The 11,828-nt window shown below is 35.3% G+C and overlaps 1 protein-coding gene across 1 annotated transcript; it reads left to right on the plus strand.

Moving 5' to 3' along the window:
• The first annotated feature begins 1,289 nt into the window (after positions 1-1,289).
• Positions 1,290-3,142, plus strand: LOC148018418 (uncharacterized). The gene is made up of 3 exons (XM_087662229.1): positions 1,290-2,052; positions 2,256-2,327; positions 2,495-3,142. The coding sequence occupies exons 1-3, from the start codon at positions 1,414-1,416 to the stop codon at positions 2,801-2,803; spliced, it is 1,020 nt and encodes a 339-aa protein (XP_087518355.1). The 5' UTR covers positions 1,290-1,413; the 3' UTR covers positions 2,804-3,142.
• Positions 3,143-11,828: the final 8,686 nt, after the last annotated feature.

Raw genomic sequence — 11,828 nt, forward strand, 5'->3', positions numbered from 1 at the left:
CTTTGTTTGTTGTTAGATGTGCTTGCATTAACGTTGTGGGCTTCTAAATTTTTAAGTGCAAGAAAGAGAGGAAATACTATCATGTCCCCTATACCATCAACAAGACGAAGAGTGGCGATCGGACTTGCTTTGCCTAGCCATGCTATATTGGAGAGTGAAAAATTTCACAATTATTTCTCAAAGAAAAGAAAGCTTCGTTTTGGTTAGACCCTATGGGAAGTGGAAATTTTTTTGTAACATTTGGATGTAGATGCATAGGCACAATCAAGGAGTGACACTTTGTGGTTTGTTGATACTTGAAATAGTAGTGCAATGTTATTGGCGTAGTCTCTAGAAGAAACTTTGGTTTCACGCTTTGCTTCACCTATGTGGGTTATTAATATTGAGAGTTTGCATGCAATGCGTGGACAAACTTAAACTTTGTGGTGTGGTTCATACATCTTTCATTTGTGGTTCGTTTCACCGTAGCAATGTTATTTCTCATTGTAGCATCTAAGGATACAAGTTGTTTCTAATTGTTGTGCAGAGCAAGTATAGATACAAGTTTACAAGTTTGGTGCATGGTCATTGCATGTATATATGAGTCTATGTACTCCTTGATGCAAATGCATATTTGGCATTTTATACATGTGTGTAAGAGAGAGAGAGGATGAGAGTGATTGAGTGAGTGAGTGCGGATACAGAGGGGGGAGATGTAAATGGGGTGAGAGATAGAGGGGTTGTGAGTAGAGGAGAGTAATGATAGAGTTGTCTTAGGAACAAGTGTGCCTTAGGAGACGAGGAGTTGTGAGTAGAGGAGAGTAAATGGGGTGTGAGATAGAGGGGTTGTGAGTAGAGCTTGTTCAGGCAAGTCTGTCTTAGGAGCTTGTTCACGCTAGTGCTAATGATTCAAACCACAAAGGCAACTCCCTTCATCATGCTAATATTGAAAAGGGTTCCGCATTCCAAAAGAGTGTTACCCGATCGATAGCACTTTTTATTTGTGTGGGTACTTCACTCTAAGAGTGAGAGGTTTGAACTTTGGAACACACTTGGCTTCGCATGTCTATCAAATGAATAGGTTCTGTGGTGCACTTTGTGAGGTTATTGAATAGGTTCTACGGTGCGTGATGCTTACTCATCTCTCAAGAGTGGATGGAACGTCTTGTTGGCTAGGGAAATGCTTTCCCCCCTTTTTTTGGAAAGGGGCGGGCGGGTGAATGTTGTGGGCGCCAAAGTTCGGGTCACAATATTTTTTTTCTCTTTTTTTTTTTGGAGCCCCAGCTTGAATAAATACCTGGTCTTTCCGTCAATGGTGCCTTTCCTCGTATGCAATATTGCACGCGAGCTGCGACGAGAAGAAGGAGAGAACACGAAGAAGAAGAATAGGAAGACGGCAGCGACGACGAAGGACAGCACCTCCAAGAGTCATCCATGGCGATGGCTCCCTTGAGAGCCATTCACCTGCAGTATCCCAGCCGCCTGCAGCGACAGCTCCTACGCTTCGTCCCGCCTTTCCACCCCCCGAATTCCCCCTTCCCTTCTTCCTTGCCTTCTCCTGGCAACCTCATGATGAACTCTGGTTCCTTCTTCGTCCACCATAGCTGCCTCGCAGATCACATCGACATCCCGTCTCCTTTCCTATCTTCTCATCTGTCCTTTCCTAATTCCCCTTCCAATTCGTCGCCCCTTCCAGAAGCTTCTGCACCATCTCTGGTCTCTACTTCTTCTGCCAGCTCCTTGTCTTCCTCAAACTGCTCGCCTCGCTCCCCTGTCAGCTTCTGCCTTTCCACCGACGAGTCGTTTCGGGACTCTTCTGCCGATGTCGGACCGCAGCACGTTGATGCCTGTGTTGATGTCGACAATGAAGATGATCTTGCTTTGAATGGCTTCTTCGACGTCAACAACGACACATCCACTCGTCTTCCTAAGACAGACTTGCCTGAACAAGCTCCAGTAAGATCTCTGTGTTCGACGATATCTGATTCTCATTTGAAGAGCGATCGCGAGGCAGATGCAGTTTCTTCGTCGTGGAAACAGGGCAAACTGCGCCGATATGCCAACAGGCGTCAGGTTTGCTCCGTCGAAGAGTTGTGTGCCGTTTAATGTCAACATGTAAAGCGCAATTGGAAACGGTCTGATGAATTTCCTACGATCAGTTTATTCCGAAACATCCATCGGAGACTATATGTCTAAATTTGACGTCTTAGCTGTGGAATGTCTATTTGCTCTCTGCCCTGTGATCCACTTAACTAAAGCAGTAGCCTGTTATCCAGTTTGCTGCACACGGTCGAGAGGATCTTCGGCGCTACAATTCTAGACGTAATGCGAGATGTTTAGCCGATCAGGTGTTGGTTTGCTCTCGAGAGGCAGTTCCTTTCCTTTTTGCTTTGTTGATGGAGTCTATCTTGGCATTTTCATTGGATCTGCTATTGTTGTTGGTACAGCCTTGTATAGAAATGTGCAGGTTTTATTATCTTAAGGTAAACTGAAACATTATCATTTATTCTTGCAGATCTTCATAGGATTCGCTAAAGGAAGGGACTACGGTAATCTTAGGGGCGGAAGATTTAGCAACAATCATCTACCAGAGCTGTCAGATGCCATGTTTTGCTACGATATGACAGGAGATGAACCAGTTGCAAACCCCTCGCAAATCCATCAGCTGAATTCAAACGACAATCCAAGCGGATGTCCAAGTGGCAGTTCTTTATCGATCTCCCCTCGGAGAAGGTTGCCAATTTTTGAGCAGATTTGCCCTTCCTTCAGCAAGCAGTCTGCAAACGGGCTGTGCGAAACTCTAGCCAGGTGTAACATCGACTAACATTCATCATTTTCACAGGGCAGCTCCTCTCAAACACAGCTATATGTCGCTAGTTTTGTGTACATACAGTCCCGCTGGGGAGATTTGCCAGGAAAATATAAGTAACTATACTGAGGATTTACTTTCATGAGCATTTGATTACTTTGATTTGTTGAGGATTTTCTGCATTTGGAACTATCCTCGAATGAGGCTTATAAGTTACAATTTTCTGTGGCGAAGTTCTCGTCACAGACCAGTCCCTGGCCGGGTCGCTGTGCAAGCTCTGGCATTCTCTGGGCAACGATGCGTACCTTTCTTTATATTTGGATTGATAATCGATGACAGTAAGTAGATCAGCTTTATCGTAAGCATCATCCCATGGTACTACGCGTAAAGGCTGGCATCGTTGATCCAGATAAGTTTCAAAGTTCAAATTTTGTAAACGCACAATCCATCTTGTGCGAGCGGAACGGATACCATGATCGGCGAACTTACTAATACTCGACCTCTCGAGACTCCGTTGTCTCAGAGTCCAGATCCTTCGTTACTGGTTACTTTGGGGTCTGCTTTTCCACGTCATGCCAGCTCATTTTATTTGAGTTCCAATCTCCACGAGGAAAGTGTTTCAGGCGTTGTCCAAATAACTGTTTCTTGAGATTCTTGATTATGACCCGATAAGTCCAGGTGTGTGGGCTGCGCGATGGAAGCTGTGGTGCATGATAATATGAAGCTGGATCCAGACTAGGTGGATAGCCTAACAAAAACCGTTCGACCATATGATCGATATTGAATGGTTTGGAGGACATGCTTAATTTTAGTTGTTGAGAAATGAAAGGTGAACATAAATAAATTATTTATGAATTGTGAATGTTTTATAAAAAGCATCAAATTAAGGTAAGGTATTCTATTCATGGATATTGGAAAATTGGTAAATTTGTTGGAGCTTATTGAATATTTGATTGGAAATTGAGAAATGATGAATATATTTGAAAATAATTTTTTTGAAAGATGGATAATGTAGAAAGTGAGGTGATTATTTAGTGTCGAGAAGCATGGAATACATCAATCTTAATATATTGTTATGTTAAATCATGTTTCTTTTCAAAAATTGATTTTTTACATCTTGTTGGATGTTCATATAGGTGGTGATAGCTTGTAATGTGTTTTTTTTCAAAATCATGTCTTGCTTTTAAGTTTATGGGTTTTTTAAAGCTATTGACCATCTCGATGTTAACCTTTTCTTTGAATGGTTGATAGGTTTGGATGTTTTTAAAAAAAACTTTGATTGGGTTTTTTTTAAATGGGAGTTTTTTTTTTCAATGTTTGTGGCCTATGCACACATTTTATTTTTGTTTGCATTTGATATTGTAGATGAAGTGCTTGCTTTTGTTTCTTTGTGTTGCTTTTGGTTTGATAGGTAGGTGTTGCTTGGAGTTGGTATTGGACGATGTAGTTGTACTCGAGTTGATAGCAATATTCATAATGGTTACGATTTGTGTTTTGACACCATTAAAACTTTGATTTCCTATTGGTGTTTGCTCTTTTTCAAGGAATACATTGGAAATATATAATACAAACAATCCATGTAAGGTGTGTATGAAGATATAGATACACACTACACAAATATATACAAGATACAAAGATACACTTCTAAGTAGTATTTTTTGTGATGTGTATCTCACTTGCAGTTATCTTTGTGTTTGCGGATGTTTATTTATAAAACAGAGCAAAAAGTAATTGTGATAGTACACTTGAAATGATTTGAATACAAGTGTTAATCTTTTGTAAAGGAATAACTAAATTGTTTGTTTTGTATATTTGTTGAAAGAAGTGTAGGTGATGTTTATGGGATGTGTTGTGCTATAGATGGTTTTAGTTGAAATTTGTTGAGATTTGTTGTTTGTGTATGTGAGTCATACTATTATGTATAGTATTGGTGCAAAGGTGGATGGATTTGGAAGTTTGATTATACGTAAATTTTTTCTTTCAGTTATGTGAGAGCATTACATAGACTAGTTCGGGCATGAATACACTCCTTGTATATAAAAGTGTTTTGTGGGTGATTATAGCTCTTTGAGATTTGTGATTGATGATTGAATATGCAAGTGTTAGTGAGAATATCGATTTGCAGTATCACTTGATATTTAATGCCTTGTGTTAGTACTTGCTACATCACAATTTTAGTTATTGGTTGGTATATTGAATCATGACTTGGAATTTAGAGATAGTGTTGTTGTTTCTTTAGGTCAATTTTATATGTGGCACCGTTTGTGGCACATATAGTAATATTGACGCTCTTTATTGTTATTGTGGTCTTAAATTGGTAGTGAATCGTGGTGGTTAAGAGGTTGCATAGTCCAGTTGCGGTTATCTTTATACTTGTTAGCAAAATACTTTTATTTTTGGCAATGAGATTGTAACGGTAGTAGCATATGAGGAAGTTTTTTCCACTTTTTGATGTGTCACTAAAGATGTGTAGCAACCGTTGGATGTTGCATTGATGAGTTGATTGTAGATCATTTGTTGTTTTGGTGTTAAAGTATTGTCGGGTATTGCTTTAAACCCTTTTGTCAATTGCAACATCTTGGTTTATGTTCATGCTTAGTTTATGTTGAAGCCATTGTGAATATTGCTAGATTGTCCTTAATGAATGGGATTTTTTGGATGATCATATTCATTAGCTGGTGGGTTTAGTCCGATGCAAGTAAATTTATGTCTACTCTGTGATATACATTTCGAGGTTTTCCTTGTTCATGATGAGATTACGGAGTTAGCACTCTACGTAGTATGATTGTGTTGTATTTTCATAGTTTATAAGCTTGTTCTTAGATTTGAATATTACTTGATGCAATAATGTGTTGAACAAAAAACCTTCAATTTGGTGGCTTTGATGAAAACTAATCATACAAACTTGTAGAATATGGTTTAATTGATATTTTTCTAGAAGCCATAGGTTTCCTTTTCCTAGAAGATTGTAATGACATCCTATGATTTGGCATTTGCATGGAGTCCATTATTGTTGTGTATCCTATTACTATAAAAATGTATATTTATCAATTAGAATAGTACAATTCTATGATTCAATGTACTCTTACATCTTGATTCGTATGCTTGCAAGAACTTGAAAAAGTCTTCAATTATCTCTAAGCAAAATGAAATATATTGTCTTTTAAGTATGCATTACATGAACACTACTTACTAGTTTTTGGAGCTACTTAGAATTTGTTAGATGTACATCTTGGCACATTTTGTTGACGAGAATAACACCTTGCAAACATAAAATGGAAAACCAAAAATTTACTTAAATAAATTCAAAGATCTAATTTTTACGTTTGACTTTTTAAAAAGCATGTTTTATTTGGGTTGAACTTATAAGTTTGTAAAAGTGAAGTACTAAAGAAAAAGAACACAAACATGCTATACAAGCGATTTACAGAAGAGCTGGCACATATCTATTTGTTATTTTATAATTATGGAGAAAGTTGCCATTCCCTTGTCTTTTGAGAAGGTGTGGACAATTTTTTACTTTTCTATGCTTTTCTTCACTTTTCTTTATTGCCAATCTTAACAAGAAGGAAAAAAGGTAGAATCTAACCTTGGCAAAGATTTTATGATGATGATAATAGTCTCCTTTGCTAAACTAAAGCATGTAATGATTAGATAGAAGCAAATGAGCAAACTCATTTAATTCTAAGTATAAAAAATATTAAATTAATGCTTTAAAAAAACAATATAGCTACTAAAAGTATTACTATACATACCTATATTTATATTAAATTTCTAAGTACAACTCTATTATTGAATGACTTGTTAATCTAACAAGTAATTGGATATTAAAAGCTGATTAACTAGCTAGTGAATTGAATTAAAAATAATTGACTAATAAAATATTAACTTATTATAAATCTAATCAAATCAATTAACTAACCAAAACTAAATAGTTGAAATAAATTAACTAATTAAATAAAAATTAATAATAGTAATCACACTTTTCAAAATTAATCAAGTTCATTGACTAATCAAATTGAACTAATTAACTAATTATAAAGCCAATTAATTAGATTATAAGAAACCAAATACTAATTATTTGAACAAACTAATTAACTAAAAAAATAAATAATATCATTAGCTATTAGCCAATTGATATTTTAACTACTAATTAAACTAAAATAATTCATATACTAATTAATTTATTATTTTAACTAATCAATCATATTGCTAATTAATCATACTAATTAATTATACTTAATTAATCATACTAATTAATTATACTTAATTAATCATAATACTAAGTAAATTTTAATTAATTATAATTGATTAATAATCAATAGTTAACTAAATTACTAAATAATTAATTATTTTTAACTAATAAATCATTAACTACTAATTAATCATAGTACTAATTAATTGTACAAGTAAATTAATTAATTATTTCTAAATAACTAATCATAAAATACTAACTAATTGCAATATAATTAATTAATCCACCAATTAAGTGTACTAATTAATTTTAAATAATTAAAAAATAATTTTAATTATTAACTAATTAGTACTATCACTATTAATCTACTAATAAAAAATCATTAGATATTAACAAACTTATAATTCAACTATTAATTAAACTAAACTAATTAATCTACTAATCTAACCAATAATTAAGCCAAACTACTAATTAATTAGTTGTTTCTAACTAATTCATAATTAACTACAAATTAATTATACTCTAATTAATCACAATCATTTAATAATAAATAATATAATTACTAATTAATCATATTAATTAGTCAGAATGATTAATACTTAATAATTACTTACTCACTACTTAAACAAATCAATCAATCAAAATTATTTTTAAGAAATTAATAATTAATTACTAATTAATAATATTAATTAATTAAATAATAATCAATATTTAATTAATCACACTACTTATTATTCATACTAATCAATTAAAAATTTCTACGAATTAATAGGCAATTACTAGGTAGTAATTAAATAATTGTATGCTAATTTTTTCTAATTGATTAATATTTAATAATTAATTGAATGTGTAACTAATTAATAATAATTAATTAAAATTAATATTTAGATAATTATAATTATATATTAATAATATCAGCAATGAGCATTAATCACACTTAATCATAATTAATTAATAATACTAGCGACGAGCATGGTCTCTAACAAGATGGAAAATTGGGGTAATTTGGGTTACATAGAAAAATGCGAGTCAAGGCAGCTTAGAGCTCAATAGCTACAATGAAGGAGCAAGGTTCTCAAACGATAGGGTGTCTCATTGCCATTGTATAGGCCAACGGTCATGTGGGTGCTGTAGCTATCGGCCACGTGAAAGCAGTTGTGTGTGCCATCGTATAATAGTTAATTACTAACTACTAATTAAACTAACTAATTTAATACTATTAAATTAACTAATTAACCATACGCTACTAAGTAAACTAACTAATTAATTGTATGCTAATTAATGGTTGACTTATCACAACAAAGACAACCACATGGTACGGTAGTAGAGACAACACGACAATATCACATCAATAGAGATGAGGAGATTCGAGTGGTGGGATGAATTGGAGTAGAGGAGGTGGATCATGGTAGTAAAGACAACACAACAACAACATAAATGACCATATCATGCCGACAGTAAGTAGTTGCAAAGATGACCACAATGGCACGGTACATCAAAGACCATGAACCATGCAAAACAATAGACAGATGAGAAGTAATAGGCAGTAGAGAGATAAGGAGTAAAAAAACGGTAAAGCTTTTTACAAAGCTAAAGCTAAACCACAAATGATGCACGACATAAAAGCTATTTGCTTATGAAAACATTTTCTCCTCAAAACAAAGAGAAAAAAAAAAGAAAAATGATTTTCTTCTCAAAACAACGAGACAAAAGATAAAGAAAAACCAGTCATTAGTTGAATGTGTTAAAAAAAGCTTATACAAGGGGGCACAATCTTGATTTGTCAACAAGGAATTTTATCAAAATAGTAGCCAACATGTGGCATATCATTAACAAATTTCCCAAAATAGCATCCTTTGTGTGTTAAATGTCTTTTGGCCCTTTGCATGGCAAACAATTATGAAAGTATTCCTTCTTAAAAGGTGAACTAGAGGATTTGAACTCTTGCCAAGGATAGACAACCTTAGGCCCAAGCCCAAGCCACACACAAGCAAATTCAACTCCATAAGTCTAACTATGCATAATAAAGATGTCTTTATTTTTCCTTCCATTTCTACATCCATTTGTGCAAGATCAATGTTTTCTTAATATTACTTACTTGATTTGTATATTGCAAATGTGTAAAGTTTAAATGAAGCCTTGGATGAATTACGCAAAAGTTAACTATGTGAGTTGCACCTACTCCTAAACCTTTTGAGATCCAAGAGATGAAATTTCTCCTTAAGCAAGTCAAGCCACCTAAGTTTGATGATGGCAAGGGGAAAGATGTGGAAACAAATGTTGAATTTTGGATCAAGATTATATGGAGGATTATTTCCTTACCATTGGAACTAGTCCTATAAATGAAGCCATGATAGCCAAAGCTCAAGTTCATAGAGGAATGTCAGCTATGGTGGAAAGTGTTACAAAGATGAGAGAGAGATAGGGGCAATAGAGAGTAGATAGCTCTCAATGTTCTTCTTCTTCATTATTCATCACACTTACTCTAATTGAGTAACAAAAAGTACCACATGACACTACATGACGAGTGGTTTGCTGAGCTAAAATCAAGTGCTAATGGCTATATATGTACTAGAGATGATTCTTAGCATGACATAGTACACACAGGGAGTGTTGAGATATGCAAGCTTGGTCTACCTACTACATGCTAACTCTATCCAATAGATCGACTCTATCACTGCTGGATAGAGTCAACGGATTGAGCTTGCATATCTCAACACTCCCCCTCAAGCTCAAGTCGCTTCATGTATCCCAAGCAGTGATCTAAAATGAGTGAACTTATCTCTACCAAGGGATTTGGTAAAGATATTAGCCATTTGGTCTTCAGTCTTCACATGTATGAGGTCTATCCTACTTCCAAGCACCATTTCCATGATGAAATCGTAATGTACCTCTATGTGCTTTGACTTGGCATGACAAACCAGATTGCTTGCCAAGAGCACACTGCTCATGTTATCACAATACAGCTTGGCTAGTTTATCCACATGAATCCCCAAGTCATCCATCAACTTAACAAACCAAGCAGTCTCACATGTAGCCAATGCTACACCTTTGTATTTTGCTTCTGTTCTTGAGAGAGCCGTAGTAGGTTGTTTTATACTACTCCAATTGACCATGCTGCTTCCAAGTCCAAATTCATATCCATTGGTCGAACAACATGCTCACCATGCTCATAGAACAACCCATAAGACAATGTACCCTTCATATATCTCAAAATCCTCCTCACAGCATCTAGGTGACGTTTCCTTGGCTGTTGCATAAACTAGCATATCAAAGATTTTGCATAACTCGAGTCCAGTCTAGTGATAGTGAGATAGATTAGTCTATCTATATATATAGTTACGTTCTCTATCACATTTCTTGTATCAACAGCTAGCTTTACATTTTGTTCTAGTGGTGCGTCCATGGATTTGCATTCCAGCATGCCATATTTCCCCAACATATATTGTGCATGCTGTTTTTGTATAATCCATATCCCATAAGAAAAATTTCAGCTCTCCCAAGTCTGTAATCTAAAATTCTTTTTGCAACATAGGTTTTATGTCATCAATGTCCTATATGTCATCACCTGTGATCACCATATCATCTACGTAGCACCAAAATTACATATCCTGTCTCTACTTTCGTGGTAAATAGGTTGTGATACTCTTTGCCTAGCTAAAATCCAAGTGTCTACAAGTAGGAAGTAATCTTAGCATTCCAGGATCGCGGGGCTTGCTTTAAGCCATATAATGCTTTCTTCAATCTGCATACATATGACGGATAGTCAGGATGCACATATCCCTCTAGCTGATCCATATAAATCTCTTCTTCCAAATCACCATTTAAGAATGTATTTTTAACATCCATCTGATAAAGATTCCAACCTTTGGATACAAACAATGCTATAATAGTCCGTACAATTGTCATCTTAGCCCATACTACTAGGCATATCCTTTCATTACCAATTTGGTTTTGTACCTTTCTAGTGAGCCATCAGACTTACATTTTACTTTATAGACCCAATCGCATCCAATAGGCACTTTGCCCTTAGGTAACTCAACCAAATCCCATGTTCTATTTTTCAGCAATGCCTAATATTCATCATCCATAGCCTTGCATGAATTCTCATCCTTAACTGCTTCTGCAAAAGATGTAGGATCTTTGTATTTCAGCACTTCTATCGTGTATGCATAATGTCTCACTGAGTATCCATAGTAGGTAAGCCTATCCACATGCTTCCTTTCTCTCAGCAATCTCTGCAAATAGAGGTGAACTAGATTCCACTCTCTCATGAGGTGGTGCATATCTTTGCTTAACTCTAGGTGTAACCACTTTAGGTATACCAAACTTGCTATCAAGACTCTCACTAGAGTCATATTTTGAAGTCAATGGATGTGTAACAACATTAGAAACCTTCTCTTTTCATGTATCTCTCCCCCTCACTGACATATCCATGTCAGTGGATGGAGACCCATAGTTGTGTATCCTACCTATCCAAGGACTTACACTGCTAGATGCATCTTGAATGGGTCCATTGATAGAAGAAGTGCCTTGATGTCCATTTTCAACATATGTGACCTGTGAAGTGTCACAGGTTTTTAGCACCATACCAATATGCTAGCTCATCAAATACGACATCATAGCTAAGCAATATCTCTCATTAGTTAGAACAATGCACTTATATGCCTTTCTTTCATGTGAGTATCCAATGAAGATACACTTCACTGCTTTAGGATCAAGTTTCTTCCGTTTGTCATTGTGAACATGAACATAGGCAATACTATCAAATACTTTCAAATGTCATATGTCAGGCTTGTAGCCATATAGTTGCTCATAAGGTGTCTTTTCATGTATTTGTGTAGT

Source organism: Lygodium microphyllum, chromosome 21 (assembly GCF_053477565.2).
Source record: "Lygodium microphyllum isolate KBCC chromosome 21, Lygodium_microphyllum_v1.1.10, whole genome shotgun sequence".
Lineage (NCBI taxonomy): Eukaryota > Viridiplantae > Streptophyta > Polypodiopsida > Schizaeales > Lygodiaceae > Lygodium > Lygodium microphyllum.